The sequence below is a fragment of the Odocoileus virginianus genome, chromosome 22 (genome assembly GCF_023699985.2).
Source record: "Odocoileus virginianus isolate 20LAN1187 ecotype Illinois chromosome 22, Ovbor_1.2, whole genome shotgun sequence".
Lineage (NCBI taxonomy): Eukaryota > Metazoa > Chordata > Mammalia > Artiodactyla > Cervidae > Odocoileus > Odocoileus virginianus.
In genome coordinates, this window is record NC_069695.1 from 55,259,435 (window position 1) to 55,283,364 (window position 23,930).

The 23,930-nt window shown below is 59.2% G+C and overlaps 1 protein-coding gene across 2 annotated transcripts in view; it reads left to right on the top strand.

Moving 5' to 3' along the window:
• The first annotated feature begins 549 nt into the window (after positions 1-549).
• NFATC1 (nuclear factor of activated T cells 1) overlaps positions 550-23,930 on the top strand; it is a 90,108-nt gene continuing 66,727 nt past the window's right edge. The window contains exons 1-2 of one of the 2 annotated variants that reach the window (XM_070453005.1): positions 550-986; positions 14,040-15,111. In XM_070453005.1, coding sequence (XP_070309106.1) covers positions 860-986; positions 14,040-15,111 — 1,199 coding nt within the window. In that variant the 5' untranslated portion in view covers positions 550-859. Of the gene's footprint in view, positions 987-5,166; positions 5,578-14,039; positions 15,112-23,930 lie in introns of those variants that run through there. The other variant, XM_070453006.1, reaches the window with a different exon arrangement.

A 23,930-nucleotide genomic window follows, 5' to 3' on the forward strand; every position in this document is an offset into this window, starting at 1 on the left:
ATTTACAGAAGAAAAATGACAGTGACTCCACGTCCCGGGACTGCCGTACAATCTGTTAGTAATTTAGCGGGATGGGAATTTCCTTTCTCGGGCCTGCCAGTGGAAGCGCTTTTCCAAATTTCCACAGCGGGGGAAGCCTGCGATTTTACATAATGACTTCAGCATGCAGGGCTCTCTAGGCACCCCCGTCGGCCCCCCTCCCCGCCCCGCCCCCCTCATTAAAGCGCAGTGCGGTTCTCTCAGGACACCCGCGTGAACCCAGGCGTCCGGGCCGGGCCGGGCCGCACGCGGGTGCGCTCCAGCCTCTTCGCTTGCGCCCCTGTCCACCCCCCATGCGCCCCGCGGGACGGGCGAGCGGCGGCCAGGCGCGGGGAGGGGCGGCCGCTCGGCGGCTGGTCCCCCGGGCCCAGCGCCGGCTCGGGCGGGCGGGGGCGTGATGTCACGGCAGGGAGGGGGCGCGGGAGCGGCCGGGCCGGCGGGGAGGCGGGGGAGGTATTTTCCAGCTTTAAAAAGGCAGGAGGCAGAGCGCGGCCCTGCGTCAGAGCGAGACTCAGAGACTCCGAACTCGCCGGCACAGTCACCGCGCCGGGGAGGGCGGCCGGGCGCGGGTGCACACCTCCGAGCCCCGGCCACCGCCACCTTGCGGGGCTCCCGGGGCCGCAACCCGGCTCTGCCACGCGCGCACACACCCCCACCACCACCACCACACTTCTCCGGGGCGCGCGGGCTGAGCTGAGCCCCGGCCGGAGCGCGTCGGCCGGGGGAGAGGGGGCCTTTCGCGGGAGACCCGACCCCGGGCGGCAGCGCGAGGCGCCCACTTCTCCCGCTCCTCCTCCTGCTCGCCGCCGCCGCCGCGTGGATGCCAAGTACCAGTTTTCCAGTCCCTTCCAAGTTTCCACTCGGCCCTCCGGTTGCAGTCTGCGGGAGCGGGGAAACTTTGGGGCCCTCGGCGCCCGCCGGCGGCACCATGAAATCGGCAGAGGAAGGTAAGCGGGCGCAGCGGCAGTCCCCCACCGCGTCCCCCGAGGCGTGGGGGCGGCCCCGCACCCTGAGCCCCGCGCCCATCCGGTCCGCGCCCGGCCCGCCCGCGCCCTGCTGGGTCCCGGCCCGGGGAGGGGCGAGCAGGCCGGTCTAGAGTCCGCTCGCGGGGAGGGGCGCGGGCAGCCGGGCGCGCAGCGGGCGCGCTGCAAAGATTGGGAAGCGGTGTCCCCCTGGTGTTTCCCCAGAGCGGCCCTGATTTCGAGCGCGCCTTCTTGCCAATAGGTGTCTCCTCTTCTCTAGCGCTGAGTGCGCGCACTTGGCCTTCGCTGGTGCAGCCGCTCAGCAGATCCCGCTGTGGAAACTCGGTTCAAATGCAGGCGGCTTGGGGACCGGCGAGGTTAGGGCCGTCAGAGCCACAAAGGAAGGACATTTGGGGAGATTTGAGGCTTCTTTAGGAAAGAGGGATGGCCTGGTTTCTTCCCCGGTGGGACAGGGCCACCTTGTAGCCTCGAAGACCAGCCGTATAGTGAGGTGGGGATCTCTGCTCCCCTCTACGAACTTAGCCAGGGGCGGATTCTCACCAGGCGCCGGGCCACGGGAACCGCTCCGTGAGGCTCTGCCACGCCGATGGCTCAACCTCAGGACTAAAAGCGATGAAAGGCGCGGTGGAGCGCAGCCCCTAATTCAAACCAGTTTGCAATCTTGTGGATTTGAGAGTTCCAACCGTAGATGTTTCAGGACCGTTTGGGAAGGGCCTGCCGAGTTTCAAGATACTTTTTCATAGTCACAAGGATGGCATAAGCGTCTGCCCTGAAGCTGGTGATGGCGAGACCCCTACTGACAGTCTGCTGGTGACCCTCCTGCGTGCAGCCTCGGGTCCATAGCCCCTCACCCGCCCTTAGAAACAGCCACCACCACCCCCGAACTCCCCCACCACCCAATTAGCCTGGAGCAAAGGGGTGACTAGCCTGCTGTGAGAGGCCACCAGGGCCAGGGTTCCGGTGGAAGCCGGAGACACCTTTTGAAACGCCTTATCAGCGCTGAAGTACTTTGTCTAAATTATTTTAAGAAAACTGCCAAGGCTGCCAATGTGTAATGAGTACTCATATTTTATAAGGGCAGACATCCTTCTGGGAAGTGCTAGAAACTAAATGCTACCACCTCCTGCACGATTCTAATAAATATGACGGCCCCACTTGCATCACAACTGCAGTTTTCAAAGACTGCCTGCTCTGGAGAACTTTCTCACCGTCAGCAAAATACGCTCAAGACCCTACACTCAATGTAAGAACGTCATTTGGGGGTCAGGGCCTTGATGTCTTATGTTATTTCTATGCAGTTTTAATCAAGGGAAGGTATATATTAACATATACCTTATGTTTCTTACCATTTCATGCCAATTTAGAAAATGTTTAAATGTAAGCAGTAGATAATGCTTACAGGACGAGCTCTTTTACTGTCAGAAAAGTTTTACAAGTTGTCAAGATTTTGATTTTACATCTTTGGACACTTTCCATCAAAGTTTCCCCCACATATTTCTTACCTCTGCTTTTTAAATATGTGGGTCTTTCAAAGTTTAGATCTCTTTACTTGAGCAGTAGGTGGTCTGTCGTCAATAAAGGGTCTTTCTTTTCTCTTACAAGAAGAAAAGACATCTATAGGGGGTGATTATTTGTCCTGTTTCCTACACAAGAGAATACATTCTAAGGTGCCACACAGCTCAGAGACAGCTCGCCAGGCGCGGTGATGCCCTTCGACTAAACAAATATCGGTGCATGTATCAGGACTGCAGAATTAGGCCAACAAGAAAGCATGATCTAATCCTTCATACAGACAGGAGCGGGGTGTGAGAGGCAGAGCCCGTCTGCAGGTCCACGCCTGCCTTGCTGAGGGCTGGCGGAAGGATCTGGCCTTCCCCGCCGGCCGGCCTGGGCTTTGGTTGCCCATCTGAGAATCTGAGGGAATCCCCAGCCTTCCCCTCCAGTTAAATGAGCATCTGGTCAAAGCTCATTAGGCCTGTTGTTCGGGAAGGCCCTGTGCTTGTTTTTCCGCGTGGGGAAGGCAGAGAAATGCGGGCCTTGTAGGTACGCCCACCACCCATTCAGAAGTTGCTCCACACGGAATGCCTGGGGCGCTCCAGGACAGAACAAAGCCCGCCCTGTTCTCTCGCCGCCTCGCTCCGCGTCGTCTCCTAATCCAGATTAGAAAGGCCCCGTGGCCGCATCGCTCGCAGGGCTGGAGGCCTGGGCCCCGAGCACACCCGCCGCCGCTGAGAGGAAGCGCCAAGCTAAACATTTCCATCAAGACAGGAGTGTCTGCTGAATTGGCAAATAGCTCCAAACCATTTACAAGACGCAAGGCACTGGGGGTGCTGGTGAGGGGACCAGTTAGAAAACGGCCCCCTCTCGGGCGACCTTGGTGGGCGATCAGCTCCTTCTTGGGACAAAGCAGACCTGAGTCCTGATCCTGGGGGACTCGGGTCCACCGGGAAGGGTAAACCCACTTTCTCCAGGACAGAACAGTTGAGAGAGACGTTTTAGTGTAAACAGTGGGTAGAGGCTGTTAGGTTTGTGTGTAAGTTTTTGGCGGGGGTGAGAAAGTGGCTGAACTTAAAAAAAAACGAAAAGAGAAAAATGAAATGCTGTGGCTTCTGAACGGAAAACAGAACTTCCATTTGCCTGAAGGTCAGCAAAAAAAGCAAACTAAAACAAAACAGCCCTCCAACATACATCTTAAGTTAGGACTATTATTAGAAACTAAATCAGGCCAAAGTGAACTATGGTTTATCACTGGACAAAACCAGCCTTTTGAAAAGGGTCCTGAGAGAGAAGAGTTGGGGGGGAGGGCGTCAGGTGATTCCCAGGTTCTCTGCTTCCAGAAAAAGCAGTCCCCAGGGGCCGAGGGACTGCAGGGCCGAGGCGAGGACGCGGCAGGCTGGATTAGCAGCCGAGTCGCAGAAACGGACCATTGAGCACCGCCTCCTTCCCCCGTGGGCGATCCTCTGCCTACCCGCCCCCCGCCTTCCTGACCACCTTTCTCGGGCTTTTCCAGATGTTGCTTTCACGGGGCGCCAAGACCCCGGGGAAGTCAGAACGCCTGGGAGAAAGTCCAGTTGGGCCGGGGGCGGGCTGGTCTCAGGCGGGCCTAGCTCGTACACGGACTTTGTACACACACGGTGCTCTGTGCCCTGGCCTTGGGTGTCACCCCCACGGGCTCCCCTCTTCTCGCTCGGTCTGGGGGAGCTCTGGGGTGATTCAGGGATGGTTGGCAGGCTACTCGTGGGCCCACAGGCGTTTGCACGCGTGTTTCAGGAAATTTGAGGGACTAAAGTGAGCGGGGTACAAAAAGGAAAGGTAGCCAGTTGGGCATCAGCCTGCCGGTACCAGGCCGCGCGAGAAGGCGGCCGGCGCGGGCAGCAGCGCGACCCTGGCGTCCCCATGACCTCCCACCTCCTGACTCTCCGGGCGGGGGTGGGGTGATCTGAGCTGCACGGGCCGGAGCGCAGTGTCGTGCATGCGGGCTGGGGAAGAAGTTGCTCCTCTGGAAGCCGGCCCTGCCATCCAGGGGGTTCTGAGCCGGCCCGGCCTGCAGGGCTCCGGCAGGACGGAGGTGGGGGCTCCCCGTCCTAGGGGCCGGCGGCCGCCCGGAGGTTCCTTCGGCCGCCCAGCTGAGCCGTTGTGGTCCGGGCCGCGCGTCCCCGGCTCTGCGCCCCTCCCCGGTGGAACCGCCGTTGCCGCTCGCTGCGCCCGCCTCCCCGAGCGAGACTGCGGGTGGGAGGGGGTCCACCGCCTGGTTCCGTCCGCACCCCCAGCTTCTGTCCACTTGGCACCCGCCGCATGGGTTCTCGGGCGGACCGAAGTGGCCGGAGACCTAGTGTGCCCCCTCTCCGGCACCAGTGCACCCCCCGAGCGCGGACCCGGGTGGCACTCGGGGATCTCCCTCGCGCTGGAGGGCCGACCCCGAGAGCTTCCTGGGGGGCCCCCCGGCACGGGTGGGGGCGCGGGGAGCCGGGACACCAGTGAAAGGCGTGCGCTCCTGCTCGCGGGGAGAGTTTATTTAAAACTCGGAAGCCGGCAGCCGGCGAGCCGCTTGTTTATGTAAACCCGGAAACAGCGGGGGGAGGGGCACGGCGGGGGAGGGCCGGGGGGAGGGGCGCGGGAGTCACGTTACCGAGGACGCGCGGCCGAGCTCGGGCGCAGCCGAGCCCCGGCGGCGCGACCACAGGTGCCCGCGGCCCGCGCCCGATCGCGGAGCCCGGCCCGGGACCCCGTCACTAGACCCCGACCCCGGACCCCAGCCTGACCCCGACCTAGGAGCCCGACCCAGCCTCGACCCCAGACCTCGACCCCAGACCCGATGAGACCCCGGACCCCGAATCTGACACCGACCCTGACCTCGGACCCCTGACCTAGGACTCGGACCCCGAGCCCCGACCCCCACCCTGGACCCCTGTCCTCGAACCCCGACTCCGGCCCTGGCCCTCTGACCCCCGACCCCGACCCAACATGACGGGGCTGGAGGAGGACCAGGAGTTCGACTTTGACTTCCTCTTCGAGTTTAACCAGAGCGACGAGGGCGCCGTCGCGGCCCCCGCAGGTGGGTGCGCGGCCGGGCGCGGGGCGGGCAGCGGATCCGGGTCGGGAGGGGCCCTGTCTGGAAGCGCGTCGGGCTCCAGCCCCTCTGCCCGTGGCGCCCCCCGGCCTCCCTTCCACTCTCCTCGGCGCCGGGCAGAAAACAGGTCAAACTGAGGGGAGAGCGGGGCGGCGGGGGAGGCCCTCTGGGGTCATAGGGTCGCCCAGCCAAATGCGCTAGGCTCCGGGCGCCGTCCCGTGGAGGGGCCTCCTCTTTAGGGCGCGGTGGGTGCTGCTCGTGCCAGGGGACAGGGAGTCAGGCCCCGGACTTGGACGTCCCGCGGGGCGGGGGCCTGGAGCCCCTACCTCTGCCCTCCAGGTTCCTCTTGTCCTCAAGGCTAAAACCTCCCGCCTGGCCAAGAAAAGTCCCAGGGGAACCAGCCTTCAGGCCTGCGACCACCGAGTTCCCCGGCCTTTTCTTTCTTTCATTTTCTCTTCTCTGTCAAAACTAAAGGTTCTACTTAAACAAGCAGCTGATGCAGGAACCCTCCAGCCCCCGGGACGGGTGCGTACTCTCCAATAGGAATGAGACGTTGAGCAGTCACCCAGTTTTGCAGGAAGACGGCCTGAGCTGGAGGCCGCCCCAAGTGGAGGGAGGCCGGAGCCCCTCCCTGCAGCCTGGTCCCCCACCTGTCTCTTGTGTCCCCTGTCGGCCTCCTTTCTTGTTTGTCTTCAGGACACTCTCTCTGGCCCTGCCCACGTGGCGGGGAAGTGGTGAAGCTGAGCCCAGCAGCTTGGCACCGTTGGGCGCCCAGCTCTGCGATGACTGTATAATATTTTCCGTATCATTCACCACCCCTCTTTTAAAACTGCAGCGTCCTCCTCGTTTTTTAAAAACACGAATGTTCCAACCAGGCCAAGGTGGCCTGAATCAGTCCTCCCTGGATGGCCTCCGTTTTCCTCTTCCTGGGCTGGGGGTCCCCAGGCCTCTGGGTGGGCGGGAGCCAAGGCAGGCGGGGGTGGGAGAGCGTGGCAGTCTTCTGAACAGATGTGAGGCTCGAGGTGGAGAAGCGGGCCCCTCAGGCCTTCTGTACTCGCTTGGGTTTGGCTGTCTGGACGCAGGTTCTGGCTGGGCCGTCTGGGCTGTTTCCACTAGCAGACTTTCTCCCTCGGTATCCAGCTCTCGTTCCAGTCTTCTTAGCAGATGTGTTTGAGGCCTGATGTGTGAACTGCTCCCGACTGCTCCAGGGTGTGAAAGCCGGGTGAGGACAGAGTGCCACGCACATCCTGTGTCCTCAGGCTCTGCCGCCCCAGAAGGCTAGCCTGGTCAGAGCAGAGGCCTGGGCTTGGGAGTCCCCTGCAGTGGCGGGAAGGCCCCGCTGCCCCCTCAGTCTCTGTGCATGTCTGCTCCCCTGACAGCAAGTTGAGCAACATTCTCAAGGTGCTCTTTCAGCATCGTTGTCAAATGTATACCCCCACCCACCCCAGCCTCTAGGGACCACAGTCCCAAGAAAGCCTCCTGCAGGAAGGCCTCCAGAATACCAGCACTCGGGGCCCAGCATTCATCGGGCCTTGGTGGAGGGGCATCAGGCAGCTGGAGAGAGGTCTGGGCAGAGAAGAGGTGGTGCCTTCACCTTGTCATGGCGTTAGAAGAAAGCATCCCTTTTTATCTATTTATGTGAGAGACGCTCCTACTTTTTATTACGATTATTTTAGAGCAGGTTTACAGCAGAATTGAGAGGAAGGTATGGAGATTTCCTGTGTACCCCCTGCACCCACAGGCACAGCCCCCCCACTATTGACATTCCCCCCTAGATGGGACGATTGTTACAGTCAGTGTACCTACATGGACACACCATCACCCAAAGTCTGTAGATTACATAGTGTTGCCTCTGGGTGTTTAATCCTGTGGGTTTGGATGAATGTGTAACCACATGTGTCCACCATAGTGGAGTCATTCAGAGCACTTTCACTGCCCCGCCCCCGTTCATCCTCCCTCCCTGGCCCCCAACCACTGACCTGGTCACTGTGTCCCTAGTTTTTCCAGAGCATCCTACAGTTGGGATGCTGGACGCGGAGGGTGCGGCCTTTTCAGATTGGCTCCTTTCACTGAGTGACACTCAACTTGTGTCTCCTCCAGGCCTCTTCCTGACTTGATGAGTCTAGTGCTCAGTAATATCTCTTGTCTGGACGGATCAAGTTGATCCATTCACTTACCGAAGGACATCTTGGTTGCTTCTAAGTTTCAGAAGTTATGAATAAAGTACATTCTTCTTGTTCTTATTAATTACTAACATTACATTGCAATTATTAAGTTAATGGTTACATTGTTATATTAAATTCTTCAGCTCTTAATGGGTGACACACGACTTCACTTTATTTCTGGGATGAACTTGGATAGAAATAAGTGAATGACCAATTCTGAGGTTGTGAAGCAAGGTGACAGCTTGGGAAGTAATTATACTCAGCCCAAAATGGGCACTTTCTCAAAAGGACTCGGCCAGCCCTGACCACAGGGCCCCTCGCCCTCATCATTCTGAGTGAGGGTGGCATCTTCTCACCTGTCACCTGTCGCTCACGCCACCTCTTGCTCGAGGGCGTGACACCCCCGCGTTCGAGGGGGCCGTGGGTGCTGGGGTTCTTTCTGTGCAGAGAGCTTGGCAGGTGCAGATAGTCACCATTTGTTGGAAGAAAGCAAGCAGAGTTTTAAAAATAACCCGCCCTGGTCTGGGCAGGGTGTTGTTTGCCCAACAGGGGCTGCCCTGGCCCCTCTGGGGAGGAGGCTGGCTGGGGGCTTCCCTTCTGGGGGGGCTTCCTGCTGCTGCTTCCCTCTGGGTCTCAGGAAATAGCTGCTCTGCTGTGGGCCGGGCGGGCGTGGCCCTGCTTCCCGCCCCGGGCTCCTGTTTTCTAAGTTATTTTGGCCGCCCAGCTGGGGCTGTCACCGTGGCAACTCAGGAGGAAATGGGCGGGGCCTCCTGGCGGCCTGGGGGCGGGTCCCTCTCTGCCCTGACTGCTTTGCAGTGGGGGCCACGGTTCTTTCGTGAAAGGGGACGTTTCCTGAGAAAAGGAAGACTTGGACTTTTTATTGTCAGTGCCCTCCTCAGTGACGGTGGTGGCGTGGAGGCCCCAGAGGCCCACGTGTCCTGCTTGCTTGGAGCCCGCCGGGCTTCGGGCCCAGAACCCAACTGCCGGCCGACCCGGGGCCACAGGCCGAGCGCCGCGCCTGCGCCTCCAGCCGGCGGGCCCACGCCCTCGGTTTGCTCAGACCTCCAGAGACACTCCACCACTGGGGTCTTTTGTCCGGAGGATGTTTTACTCCTCCGTGGAGTTTGTCGGAGGAAGCGGCCGGGGCGAGTCGGCCTGGGGATGTCTTGACCCCTTCGACGTGGGGCCTGGAGCGGGAAGACCTGAGGCTCGAGGCTGGGCTTCGGAGCCGTGGGCCTCTGGAGGCCTAGACGGCCGGCTGCTCTGCCTCTGGAAACGTCTGCCTTGCAGGTGGCTGACTGGCCCTCAAAGCTGTGTGTCTGTCACCCATCGGCCTGGCCGCCCCTGCTCAGTCAGCGGCTCCCCACAGAAAGGTCCTGGCGAGGAGTGGCTTTGTTTTGCTTTGTTTTGTCTCCACTACCTGCGAAGCTCTAATCTAGCCCTGTGGGGCCACACCCGCCACCCGGGAGAGGAGACCTGGGGAGGCGTGGGGAGGCCGGGCCTGGCTGCCAGGCTGCTTCCAGTTCTATTTCTAGCTTTGTGTCCTGCGGTTCAACCCCAGCAAATGCTGAAGGGGATGTTCCTTAAAATGAAAAACAGAAGGCGCATGTCGCGTTCCCTCTCAGGGTCTGTGACCGACAGGAGTGAGGTGCTGTGACGATGCAGCTGTGGTGGGTGTGGGGGGAGCGCGGCCAGCCATGTGTCCGCGTCCCTGCTGCTCCCTGGGAAGGGTGAGGGGTCCTGACCTCACTGGCAGGGAGGGTCCGAGCAGTCAGGAGCCTGCCAGGATGCAGTTGGCCATAGTGGAGAGACACCAGACAACTTTTTTTGGTGATCATTCAGTGAAGTGTTAGTTGCTCAGTCGTGTCTGACTCTGCGACCCCATGGATAGTAGCTGGCCAGGCTCCTCTGTCCATGGGATTCTCCAGGCAAGAATACTGGTGTGGGTTGCCCTTCTCTCTCCAGGGGATGTTCCCAACTCAGGGATTGAACCAGGGTCTCCTGCACTGCAGGCAGAGTACTGGTTGTTCAGACCTAGCATGATTGAATGGTTCTAGAATCAGTGGTTTTTCAGAATGAGAGGAAACACTCCTGCCCATGCTGACCTGTTGGACGTGCTGCAGGTGGAGTTCGCCGTGGGCGCTGGATGGACCGGGAGCCATGCATTGTCCCCTGGCTCCACGCTGGCATCCAGCTCTGTGTTCACCAAGAGGACGGGGTCGGCACTCTGGAGGCGGGGCTGTGGCTGTCTTCAGAGATGAGACACAGTTTCATGAATGTCCGTTACGTTAAGGCTTTTTGAACAGGCTCTCCCTGGTATTCGCCTAGACTCCTGCGCTGAGAGTTAATGACCCTCCTTGGCGGGCAGCCAGGCTCCAGAGGCAGCGGCAGAAAGTGTGTGTTGTGGGTGCTGAGCCTTTCGGTGCCGCCTGACATGACGTGAATCAGCCTGGGCATCTCAGGATTTTAAGAAAGTCACTGAAAATATTTTCATCTCATGTAAATGTAATCCCTTTGAATAGTTAAAGAACTCAGATTTGAATATGGTTCAGGTGCGAAATAAGCCCAAATTGGGTGGAAGTGGGGCGGGGAACAGGGAGGTGCCCCCCAGGGCAGGCAGGCCTGGGCAGGCTGGCAATGACCTGTGGGCGTTTCGTCCTGCAACAGAGGTCTTCATCCCAGATGCTGGCTGAGCTCAGAACAAAGTTCAGGCACTTAGGGGTTTCGCTTCATAATTTATTTAATTGAGGAAAACTCATGCGTATGGGGTCTTGTTTGTGTTCTAGTAAAGGCTCATGCCTGTCTTTTCCTCATTGAGCCGTGGCTCTCAACAGACCTGGGTTAAACAGTGACACTCCTGGGAGGTCTGGGGGTCTGACCCTTGCGCCAGTCGCCCCCTCGGGCCATGGGCCGTGGTGGAGTCCTGTGGGCAGGTGGTGGTGGGGCCAGGACTTGTTCTGCCAACTGCAGGATTTTTCTTCTAATTCTTAAAATTACCTTCCTGCCAACAAATGGTAGTTCAGGGGTCAGATGAGCTGTAAGTCCTAAAATAAATGACAGATTTGCATCATATTGTTTGGCTGAGCAGGATGCGTGGGATCTGTTCTCTAGACCCTGTCAAGACCCCGTGGGCTCCAGGAGCTGAGGGTGGCCTGCCAGCCCGCTGCGCCTAGTTTGCGCGCTGTGTGCACTTCCCGTCAGCCTCCTGCTTGGGCTCCCCTCCTGGAGTTGGCAACTTGTCTTTGAAGTGAAGTCCCGTCGCTGAGTGCTAAAGTCTCACAGTGGCCCCGGAGCGAGGGGTCCGGTTTGCGGCACAGTGACTCCTCCTGGGGCAGCTAGGCCTGGGGGCCGCGTCTACCTGGGGGCCCGCGCAGTGTCCCGGCCACCGGACAGGGCCGCCTCCAGGACGGACGTCACGGAGGCACTGGAGCGCGCTCGCCTAGCAGCTGTTGCCCCTGGGGAGGGGCCCCCGCGGGTGCTGGGCCAGGCTGGCCTGTCCCTTTGCTTCAGGGCACAGTGTGACCACCACGCTGGCAGAGGGGCCCGTATGTGGGCTGTGGGCGGGGAGCAGGAGCCAGGGTGGGTGACCCCACCCCTGAGATGGAGCCAGATGCAGCACCGGTGGTCCAGAGGACCCGCCTGGGAGGAGGCCAGTCCTCGCTGACCCCTGCGCTGCCTCTGTAACTCACCGGTGGTCTGGGGACACGCTGAACACAGCATAGCCCCTTGCTGAGAAATCCCTGCCGTGTGCACAGATAATGCAATCTGTTACTGTTCCGCTCGTCGATCACGGTCCTCATCACGTCTCACAGTCCAGGTGGTGCTGCTGGACACTCCATCCTGGCCGGCCGGCCTGCTTTCGGTTGGCCTGGTCGACATCTGACTTCTTACCTGAAGCCTCACCAGCGCTGGGAACAGCTGTTTGTTTTCTGAACGAGCAGCTCTGGTCAGAATGGTCTGGAGATCTGGGTGGTGAAGGGGACCCTCCGAGCGGGAGGTCTGCACGTGGCTGGGACGTCCATACAGATTGCACCACTGTGGCCAGAGGGGTCCTTGTTCCTGCGGGCGCTCCTGCTGGACGCCTTTGGGAAGGAGCACAGAGCCGTGCTTAGGCTCCTGTGGCAGTGAGGATTCCGGCTGACGCCACTGTCCAGTCGGTCCTGCCCTGAGGGTCGACCCTCCAAGGGGCCCCGGGGCCTCCTATGGGAGATGCCCTACCTGTTGCCCCAGCCCCTCTGTGTCCAGGGCCTCTGCCGACCCAGGCTGAGGTGGGTGCCTCCATACCTGTCCTGAGGGCTCCCTGCAGGGTGGGCAGCCTCATCCAGGGCCTCAGTGGCCTGACCTGCAGCCCACCGGCCAGCTGCTTCTCAGAAGTGTTGACCGTCTCTTCTGGACATGCCTTTGCAGGGTTGTTAACTTCCTGGAGGTTTTTACAAAGATGGCAATCTGAGTCTCACCATGATTTTTGTGTTGAAGTGTCAGTGAGCCTGCGGGTGTTGGTGTGAGGAGTTGAGGGCAGCTTCGCCCAGCAGCCCCAGGAGGGTCCCTCCGTCCCCCTTGGGAGCGTGGGGGCAGGTGGGGGTTGGGACGACAGGGTGGGGGATGGTGTCTGCAGATCCGCTTATCCCCCACCTCCTCCCCCCCGGAGCTTCAATTCCCTCAGCTGCAGTTTCCCCGTTCTCGTCCTGCTCAGCCTCGCTCCGGGGCCGTTTAGATTCCGGCAGCAACTCTGAGCATCTGGACGCCTTCTCGAAATACAGCCTGCCTGCGAGGCCCTCGGGGCGGGCCTGCGTGCTCTCCCGGCCTGCCCTCTTGGGGGGCAGCTGAGAACAAGGTTTGATGGGATGGTATTTCAGAGTGTAAAAGCTGGAGCTCCTCACTAGCAAGGATGGTAAGGGCCTGGGTTACCAGAGGGTAGTCGCAGACTCCTGAGATAAGCAAGGATGGAAATAGATCTCCCAGATTTGGGGAGCTAGACCCGTTGCCGTTGGTAAATCTGTGGTGGTTGAGCCTGCACTTCGAGGTCCCTGATCTCTGGGGTCTGTCCAGGCAGGTTCAGAAGCCTGGAGGCTGGCTGAAGCATCTCTGGGCCAGTGTGCTGGGCCGGGGAGGTGGTGTGGGGTTTCCTCAAGTGGCTCCATTATTCAGAGACCTTGGGAGACTTGGCTCCAGGCTGCGGTCACGAGGAAGCAGCAGTTATGAACCGTCTGTTCAAATCGGAAGTCCAGGCGTGTAGCTTTGCTGCTAAAAGTGACTAATTACACTAGTAATGATTTTTTTACACATATTTTACTGAGGTTATAATTAGCCCGTAAAGATCTAAATTATGGCCGTGCATCGATACCCTACACTTCGCTTTTCTTTTGAACAGATTCTTGGGCCCCGAGTCACTATCAGAGGTTGTGTGAGAGACCCCGGAGTCTGTGCGTTCACCTCAGCTTTCTTTGTCTCTGGTGATCAGTCTGTTACAGGGTCTGACACCCTGGGTCTAAACCCCATCCATCTGTTCATTTAATTGATCAAATCAGCACCATTTGACTGGAAACAGGAGTGGATCACGGGGCGCACTGGGGTGGCTCTGATGCCCCCACCCTGAGACCCGGGGTTTCCTCTGGTGGGAGATATGATGGATGATCAACGTTACGAAGGGAAAATAAAGTGGGGGAGGGTGACATGCGTGTCGGGCTGGGGGGTTGGGATTGGGATAGGGTGGTTGGGGGAGGCAGTGTTTGAGTAGAAGAAGCACAAAGAAGGGGCCCAGCGTGCGGCTCTTCAGGAAGGATGTGTGGGCAGATGGAAGCCCCAGCGGGTGTGTGACCAAGTGTGAGACCAGGAGTGGAGAGAACCGGAGCGGGGCCTGAGGATGAGGCCAGGGTGGATGAGCAGCAGGGTTGTCTCAGTGGCCTACGGGATCGGGGGGCGGGTGGGGGCCCGTCCCAGTGCCCTGCGGGGTCAGGGGTCGGGGTTGCGGGTGGGGGGCCCGTCTCAGTGGCCTGTGGGGTCAGGGGTTGGGGTCAGGGGTGGGGGCCCCGTCTCAGTGCCCTGTGGGGTCGGGGGGGCCCGTCCCAGTGCCCTGCGGGGTCCGGGGTTGGGGTCGTGGGTGGGGTGGCCCATCTCAGTGCCCTGTGGGGTTGCGGGTGGGGGGCCCATCTCAGTGCCCTGCGGGGTCGGGGGTGGGGGGGCCTGTCTCAGTGGCCTGCCGGGTCGGGGTCGGGGGTGGGGGCCTGGGGGTGGGCCCCAGACCCCCGGTCCAGGCCCTCACCATCTCCCTCTTCCCTCCAGAGCACTACAGCTACGCCGCCCCCGGCCTGGGTGTGGGCCTGCCCCTCTCTGCAGTGCATCCCTCGCTGCCTGCTCCATGCCACAACCTGCAGAGCTCGGCCGCAGGCGGCTCCACCGTGGGCTACGGAGGGGCGGTGGACAGCGGGCCCTCCGTCTGCATCCTGTCGTCGGGCGGCGTCGGGCCCAACGGGGCGCCGGCCCTTGAGAGCCCGCGCATCGAGATCACCTCCTACCTGGGGCTGCAGCACAGCACCAGCTCCTTCCTGCATGAGGTGGATGTGGAGGACGTGCTCCCCAAGCGGTCCCCGTCCACCGCCACGCTGAACCTGCCCAGCCTGGAGGCCTACCGCGACCCCTCCTGCCTGAGCCCCGCCAGCAGCCTGTCCTCCCGCAGCTGCAACTCCGAGGCCTCGTCCTACGAGTCCAGCTTCTCGTACCCATACGCGTCCCCACAGACGTCCCCCTGGCAGTCCCCCTGCGTGTCCCCCAAGACCACAGACCCCGAAGAGGGCTTCCCCCGCGGCCTGGGGGCCTGTGGCCTGCTCGGGTCCCCGCGGCACTCGCCCTCCACCTCCCCCCGCACCAGCATCACTGAGGAGAGCTGGCTGGGGGCCCACACGTCCAGGCCCTCATCCCCCTGCAACAAGCGCAAGTACGGGCTCAATGGCCGGCAGCTGTCCTGCTCCCCGCACCCCTCGCCCACGCCGTCCCCGCAGGGCTCGCCGCGGGTCAGCGTGACCGACGACACGTGGCTGGGTAACACCACGCAGTACACCAGCTCCGCCATCGTGGCCGCCATCAACGCCCTGAGCACCGACGGCAGCTTGGACCTGGGTGATGGCGTCCCGCTCAAGGCCCGCAAGACCACGCTGGACCACTCGCCCGCGGTGGCGCTCAAGGTGGAGCCGGCGGGCGAGGACCTGGGGGCCACGCCGCCCACGCCTGACTTCCAGCCCGAGGAGTTTGCGGCCTTCCAGCACATCCGCAAGGGCGCCTTCTGCGACCAGTACCTGTCAGTGCCGCAGCACCCGTACCCATGGGCCCGGCCACGGTCCCCCGCGTCCTACACCAGGTGAGCGGGCGGGTGGGCGGGCAGGGCTGCAGCCTCCCGGCATCCCTCTGCCTTCTCCGGCCTGTGTCTGTGTCTGAATCTCCCTTTCTCAGGACCTGGTCACGTTGGCTGAGGGCCAGAGACCTCGTCTTCATGCGTTCTCTCCTTCCTAAAGGCCAGTGTCCAGACGAAGCTGTGTTCTCCGGTGCTAGGGGGACCTTCGGGCACATTCTCGGCCGTCTTGGGGTTTTCGAATACTCGGGCTTGGTTTTTGTCTTGCTCTCTGTAAAGCCAGGCGCGGCTCCCGTCTGTGTTTTCACCTCCCCTGCTACACCTAATTGCTGTCACTGCACGGTCGGTGCAGATGGGGCCCTGCTCACAATTCCCCGGAGCAGCCCGCCTGTGCCTGCACCAGCCCTGCTGGCTCGGGAGCGACACGGTCCCTCTCCTCGGAGACCGCCGCCTGGCAGGAGCCCCAGCTCCTCCAAGCCATGTTTTGGGCTGTTGATTTTTCTTTTTAACAGTGTTGGGGCTGCTGCTGCTGCTCCATTGGGTCCATTCACTCAGCCTGGGGTTTTTATTTTTAACTAAACAGCTTTCCCAGCAGGTGGACCACTAATGACCCCTAGCCGAGTGCTTTCTGCCCCAGGACTTTGGTCAGGTGTCGGCCATGCGCACAGGCCCTCCCTGGAGGCCCATGCTCTGCTGAGGGTTGTGGCCGCCTCCCGGGAGGAAGCTTCTGCCTGTGGCTTCGAGTGTTGCAGGCTTGTTGCTTCTCCTGTTTGGTTCTGGAGGCAGGACTGCATGTTGGGCCTTGTGGCTTCCAGTCGTCCTGTCCAGACCTTGAGGAGAGTGAATCAGGGTGTTACTTGTTACAGAGCTTTCTGTGTTTTGTTCAGAAACCCCCTTTTTTCTAAACTAAAGATGCAGTCAGAGCTGTAAGTGGACAGTTTAGTTCTCGGTGCCAAACCTTTACAGAAGCTTGTGGCAAAGAAGTGGTGTGAAGGGTGAATTTCTAAAGCTGAACACTTCCTTTCCGCTGGCGTGGGTAGCAGTCGAGAGCCAGGGGGCAAGGGGGCCGTGATGGGTCTCGACTGGCTTCACGACGCATCCACATAAAGTTGAAAAAGCTGGCATTTCCAAAGTTACATTACTGTCAGGTGTATCTCGGAACCGGGATTTCATTCATGAATTTGGGAGTTTAAAAAAATCCATTTGGAGGCATTTTAAAATGTAAGAATTTTTATTCATGCTCTCCTTATAATTATTATTTAAATAAAAAAAGAATATATCAAAGCACCCTTCTCCAGTTTAGAACGACGCTTCAGTGAACTTGCATGGTGACATTGGCGTGAAGGTCCTAAGGGTTTGTGAGGAGACCATGATCCTGTATCTCCAGGAGCTGCTGGGACCTAGCCCCACTGATGGGGCGGTTTAAACAGCAGACGTGCCTTCCTCGCGGTCTGGGGCTTGGAGCCCACGGTCCAGGCATTTAGCTCCTTCTGTGGTCATTGGACAGGACCGCTCCGGGGGCTTGCCCTAACTTGACGGCCCCTGTAAAGACTGAGCCTGCAGGCGCAGGGGTCTTCTGCTGTCTCTGCTTAGGACTCCACCCTGGAGCCTCTGGGGGGAGCGGCTCGGCCTGAGACCCCGGGTGGACGGGGCAGCTTTCCCGAGCCCCAGTGGTGGGGTGCCTGTGGGAACTTACATGGTTCTGAGGGGTTGTCAGTGATGGAAAGCACCAGTGCTGCCTCGTCTCTGCTTGGGGGTCTTGGTGACAGCTCCGCGGGCCAAGTGCCCTGCTCTGTCTCCTGATCCAGGCCCCCTTGGGTGGCCGCCCCCAGCGCTCCTGTGAGCTCGCGCCAACAAGCCCCACACTTCCTCCCGGGCTTGAAGTCAACTTTTCCCACTGTTTTGGTTCCACATCAAAATATGTTTCCTGGTCCCTGGCAATGTTTTCCGTGTTATCCTGTCCACGGGCGCCAGGGGCCAGCTGGAGAAGGGAGAGGTCGTGCCATTGCCCTGGGGGGTAGTGACCACACTTCCTGCCCTCGGACGTTGCCGTGTGTGCCCAGGGACTGGTGCAGGGAGGGGGCGGCACCCGGTGTCAGTGGGTCTCGGGCTGCATGGCCGGGCGCCTGGTGGTGACAGGCTCCAAGGTCTGGGATGGGCGGCTTATCAGGACAGATCATCGCTGCCCCCATGGGAGCAGACAGTCCCTCTGGGCACGTCCACGTCTATCCTGCCAGCGAGGGGAACTTTTTAACGAGATGTGTGCGGCGTGGGTCTCTTCCCGAGGAACGTGGGGCCCGTGGGATCACTGCCTCCAGCACCCGCAGCCTTCTGTTCTGCGTGGAGCCTCCAATAGGCCCACGGGGTCAAAGATGGTTCCCAGTTTCTGCCACAGAAGGAGTCATGTTTGTGGAATCAACAGTGTTGTTGGATAGAATGGTGCTCTGCTCCTGAAGCTTGAGAGATGCAGAGGAGTCGCAGGTGACCCGTCTGAAGCCTGTCTGTCTGATTGGTTAGCCAGGCCATGGGGGGCCTTTCCAGGGAGGGCTCCCCTCTCCTATCCTCGGATAAGAATAAGCAGGTCCGCCCACGGCGCTGACAGTGACGCTGCCCCTGGCCATGGCAGAGAGGGCAGAGATGGCCGTGGACTGACTCCCGCTGGTGGCTTCCAGGGGCCGTCATTGTCCTGGAGGCGCTCAAGCGTGAGCCTCTGTTGGTTTAAGCAAATGCTCTGGAGCTCCTGCCCCGGTGAGGGCGTCATCCCTATCCAGGGCCTGCTGCATGCATTCAGGGAGCTTGTTCTCCCTTTGGAATGGGCTGGTGGAGAGTCCCGACTTCTGAGGTCTCATTGCTGTCTCTGTGCCCAGCACAATCTCTGGATGTGACTTCAAGGGGCAGGGTTACATGAGGAAAGGACTGGAAGGAGCTGGTCTGGGAAGGCAGAGCATTTTGAGACGCGCTGTTTCTGACAGCAGCAGCATTGAATTAAATCCCTGCAGATGAAACTGTTGTGATCTGAGCATTACTGATTTATTTCTTTGTTAGCCGTGTCCCGAGGCTTGGGGCATCTTAGTTCCTGGACCAGCCCCGCGCCCCCGGCTGTGGAAGTGCGGAGTCATAACCACTGGACCCAGGAGAGTCCCTACTGCAGAACTGACTTCCTGAGGGCGAGGGCGCGTGATGACGCCTCTGTTTGCTCTGGTTCAGCGACCCAAGGGCCGCGCCTCCCAGTCAGTGTGTTTCAGACATGGTTTCTTCTCGGTTTTGGGTACAATTGATGACTTTAATGATATCCATGACCTTTGTGCCGCGCCCAGGTCTTAGCTCCCAGAAGCCTGATGAAGCTACAGCTGATTGCTGCATCTTTAAGTTATCTGAATATTTCAGAGTGTATTCTAATTTGGGATAAGATTAAGTAAAGCTGTACGCTGGTACCAAATCCGACTGCACATCATTCCACCAGAATGACCTCCCTGGCCCCAGCCGTCTGCACTCGAGCAGTTTGCATCTGGCCAGCCCACCCAAGGTCTAGGACACATTGCTTCTGGGTTATTTTCCCTTTTCTGACCTGGCCGAGGAGTTCGTCATCTGGAGGTCACAAAAGGAAGCTCAGCAGGGACTCGCCTGGAGAGTCTCCTGGTTAAGACTTGGCACTTCCACTGCAGGGGCCACAGGTTCAATCCCTGGTCCAGGATCTAAGATCCCACGTGAGGCAGGGACAAAAAAAATTTATACCCTTCTTCCAGTAAAAGGAAGCCGCTGATAGTAAGCTTTAGAAAGAAGCCAGTGAATGGAGTGGTCTCCATACGTCCCCCCAGCGCTTACAGGACCGGGGGGCCCAGTACCCGGGCCACTGTTCAGGCCCCTCTGGTAACAGGTGGGGCTGGACTCAGGCCATGATTGGTGGACCCCTGGCTGGGCCCCTGCTCCCAGGAGTCGTGATGTGTTTGCCTGCTAGATTGGGGGCTGTGGCGGTGTCGGGGGTTGGGACCTCTTTACAAAGTCCATGTCCTGCTCCCAGGGTATTGGCGGCTGCACAGGGAGGTGGGAGCCCGGCAGACTTAGGCCTCAGGAGGTCAGAGGTTGACCATGGCCTCAGCTGTGCAGAGGTGTCTGCAGGTGAACTTGTGGCCAGGGTTGGGCCTGGACTGCGAGTTTCTGCAGATCGTGCTCTCTCGCTGCAGGAGTAGATGATCTCAGAGGCCCAGCACCCGTCTTCTCATGGAGGAGGCTCTCTCTGGCTCCTCAGAGTCCACCGTGGACCCTGGACACAGCGCCCCGAGCACTGACTTCCGGCAGGAAGGCATAGCCTTGAGGGTTCAGCTGAGATCTGCGGGTTTGCGGCAGAGGCTTCTCTCCACCTTTCGGTCTTTCCTCGAGATGTAGGTGGAGGATGTGGGCCTGATTGCTCTTTTTATTTTTTTTTCAAAGATTTATCTATTTTGTGTTTTGGCCGTGCTGGGCCTTTGTTCCCGTGCACAGGCTTTCTCTAGCTGTGGCGAGCGGGGCCCTGTCTCATTGGGCTCTCCGGCTTCTCGTGGCACAGCAAGGCTCCAGGCACACTGGCGCAGTAGTTATGCTGCACGGGCTTAGCTGCTCCGTGGTACGTGGGATCTTCTTGGATCAGGGATCGAACCTATGTCTCCTACGTTGCACAGTGGATTCTGTATCACTGAACCACCAGGGAAGCCCCCAGTTGCTTTATTTGATGTTATCCTGTGAATGTTTGGACTTCCCTGGGGATCAGACAGTAAAGCGTCTGCCTACAATGCAGGAGACCTGGGTTTGATCCCTGAGTCGGGAAGATCCCCTGGAGAAGGAAATGGTAACCCACTCCAGTATTCTTGCCTGGAGAATCCCATGGATGGAGGAGCCTGGTGGGCTACAGTCCATGGGGTCACAAAGAGTCAGACACGACTGAGCAACTTCACTTGTGAATGTCTGGTATTATTAGCTATGAAAAGGAGAACAAGGATCTCAAGGACTTTTGCATTCCTGGAGCGGATCAAACAGTTTGAGTCTTTGTGACTTTATACACTGATTTTCAAGTCAAGCTTTGAGACCCGTGATGGTTGATTTTGTGGATAATAGAAGTGCTCAAAGAGTTTTGCTTTTGAGACTGGACAGCTCCCTGCCTGTTCTTGCTCGGACCCGGCTGGCCATGGCACGTGTGCAGGACTGGGCCACACTCAGGGATCTCCAGTCTTGAGTTTCCCAAACTGGTAGGAGCCTGACTGGGAGGAAGTGTCCAGTGACAGCATGCACCAGTGACCACAGACAAAACAGAACTCTTTCTGTCCAGATGTTTTCCTCCGAGGAGAGTGCGGGGTGCTCGTCGGGGCCCCAGGCACTTGCAGTGCACCTGGGTTAGGCGGCCAGGGAGATACGGAACCTGTCCCACAGAGGGTGAAACTTAGTCACATTTAAGACTAGGCCTTCTGTGGATATTAATGGGCCTTCATTGACAACTGTTTCTTGGGTTCATGAGCAAAAAATGTATGTGTCGTGATGGGGTTTTGAATAAATGCTTCTAAAATAACCTCCTGGAAGCTGGGGCTTCACGCCCAGCCTTGAGCTGGTTTTTGGTGAAGAAAGTAACTGCCCAGAGGCTTTGTGTCCAGGTCTGGTCAGTGGGCTGAGTGCCCAGCAGGCACCCTACCCCGCCACGGGCACACGGAAGTGCTGGTTAGCGCTGTGCCTTGCCCCGGCTCACTCAGCCATGGTGCCCTGGTCATTCCAGCCACACCGTTTCCGCGGCCCGTCGAGGTGGATGGCCCTGCTCAGGCTGTACAGAGGTTTAAGCAGCCGTTCGCGGGGTGGCCAGAACTGTTGGGATCGAGCCTACGGGGCAGGGCCTGAGAGGCCCACGTGAGATAGACCTGGGTTTGGGGGGGCTGTGGGGGCAGTGCAGAGTAAAGATAACGGGGATTTCCAGAAAGCTGGAAGAAAGTCCCTGCAACTTGGAATTCTCTACACCTTGGTTGGTGGAACCCCTGAAAGCAACAGAGTTTTGTGAAATTCCTGAATCCAAGATGGTGACCTCGCTATTCTTGCTCTGAAAGTTCTAGCTCTGTGACTGAACTCAAGTTTCTGAGCAGGTCTGGGCCCATGGACGGAGCCCCTGGGGGTGTGGGAGGGTGAGCAGGTGGCCTCCCCCCGCCAGCACCCCCCAGGGGCTTGACCTCATCTGAGCCCCCGTCCCGGGGCACAGGGACGCTCCTGGGATTCTGGGGACTGAGGTGGCGCTCAGGAGGGGTTTGGGCCCATGTGACCTGGCCAGAGCCTCCCCGGGGACCCTGAGTCTCAGGACAGGTCGCTGGCCGCAAAATCTCAGGGTGGGGGTGCTCTGTGCGTGGCACCCCGAGGACAGGCAGGGGATGAGTGGGTCTCTTCCCCCCCCCAGCTGGGCCCCTTGTATGTTACTGCCCAGCTCTGGCCCTCGGCCCCCATCCACCCACCGATACCCCGGTAAAAGCCCCTCTCTATCCGCCTCTAGGCCACCAGCCCCCTCGGCCGGTCCTGTCCCTAAGTCCCCTCAGTGCAGAGGAGGCCGTCCCGACAGTCGGGGGTGGCAGCCCACAGCGTCCTGAGACCCGGGTGAGAGCTCCTATCTGAACAGCCCCCGTTGCATTCTTTCCAGGCCCATCAGAAGAGCCTGGCCAGCCCTGGGACTTGGGCCTTCCCGTGGTTGACCCCCAGCCCCTCCCTGAGGGCGGTTCCCTGGGCCCCAAGAACCACTGAGGGTCACCACGGAGAGGTCAGCCTTGCCCGGCTGCCCTCCAGGAAGCTGACCTCAGTGGGAGCCGCTTTCTTGCCTGCTGGGGGTGAGGGGCAGGGTGGGCCTCCGGCGAGGTGTGTGGTCCTGGCCCGACCTCGGCCCAGAGCGGTCTGGGAGCCCAGAGACTCTGCTTCATTAAATAGCTGGGAACTGAGCCCGTGACCTTTTTTAAAATTAAAGGGAAAAAGTAAAATCAAAGCAAGTAAGTCAAGCGGCCCTTCCCTTGGCTGCGACCCTGGGAAAGCGCATTTCTTTCAAGCTTGGGGTGGCGGCCTTCCTCTCTAGGTCTGGTCCCCTTTGGGTAGATTTGAACCCTGCCAAGTTCAGAGTTTGTATCTTCACCTCTTTTAGAAACAGCTGAGTTCTAAAACCTTTGCAGTTTTCTTCTAAGTTCATATGGGCTTTAGCTCTCAAAAATTCAACATTGAAAGGACTTGGAAGAGCAGCCCCCTCCAGCCCCAGGGGTCTACATGGAAGGAGAACTTCACAGCACAGGGCTCCCTGAGGCTCGTCCATGGCCCCTGGCATGGGGCACGTGCACAGCCATTCAGTGTGAACCGTTCTGTCGTGGGTGGACGTGGCCTCTCGTGGCAGAAGGCTCAGGGGGCCCAGCTCAGGTGAAGCCAGACGAGGGAATAGTCACCAAGCTCACAGGATAAGAGCAGGAAGGTGGGAAAGCGGGTGGCTTGGGGGGTTTACAGCTGATAGTGTTTCCTGTGGCATGTTTTTTAATGTTAGTAAACCGAAAGGAACGTGAGTACCTGCCGGTTCCAGCCTGGAAGATCCCCGTGGAAACTCGAGTGTGTGTTTCTTAGATTTGCTCTTTCAGTTTGTGTCACAGGAAAACAACCTTGTGCAATGTCGGAGACTAGTTGTGGTGCCCACACCCACCCTTAACGGACAGAGGAACTTGGGGTCCACCTGCCTGCCCCCACCCACGCCCATTACCAGACCTTGTGTGACCTTTCCAGTAATGTTCCGTGTGCGTCTTCCAGAGACGGGGGCTCAGGTTTAGATGCGAATTGTGGCACCAGTATACATCACACTAGTCACTAATGTGTGATTCAAATAACCCCTCGGTGTCACCCAGTGAGTGTTCAGACCCCCTGACCCGTGGTTACCCTGAGGCTGTCGGAGTCTGGCTCCATGCCTCCTGGTCTGCTCAGGTACCTGAGCCATTGTCGTCCCCCCCCCCCCCCCGCCTGTAGTCAGATGCATATCAGACATCAGGGGACACCTGGAAGCCCAGACACTTTGGTGGGTGTTACCACTGGGAGTTCAGGTGTTTATGTGTATGTCACCACCTCTGTGGTGCCCATTAGTGTTGCAAGAAGACGCTGCCTCGAGTGCCCTTGTCTATGAGGCTTGGCCCAGATTACAGCCAGCAGGCCCCGTGCAGGGAGCCAGACCCCCAGGAGGCATCAGGAGCCCCGAGGGTTCGTGCTGTGACAGAGGCTGTGGGTCTGTGCCAGGGACATGGCAGCAAGGCCGCCAGGGTCTCACACTGGACGTTCACCTCTCTGGTGTCAGTAGTGGTGGGGTTTAGTCGCTCAGTCCTGTCTGACTCTTGTGACCCCATGGACTGTAGCCTGCCAGGCTCCTCTGCCCATGGAATTCTCCAGGCAGGAATACCAGAGTGGGTTGCCATACCCTCTTCCAGGGGATCTTCCTGACCCAGGGGTGGAACCCAGGTCTCCTGCATCACAGGCGGATTCTTCACCATCTGAGCCACCTGGGAAGCCCTTTTATATCTGTATAAAAAGGCAAAAAGATATAAAAGGGATATATCAACAGAATAAAATAGATGTGATACCCTGGCTTTTTTTTAAGAGGGTGAGGTAGTTGGATGACATCACTGATTCAGTGGACTTGAACTTGGGCAAAATGTGGGAGATGGTGAGGGACAGGGAGGCCTGGCGTGCTGCAGTCCATGGGGTCTCAGAGTCAGACACAACTTGACAACTGAACAGAACAACATCCCTTTTATGTAGAAATGCTTAGAGATGCGCAGCCAGTCGTGGAGGTGGTGTCTCTGGTTGATTGTAACACA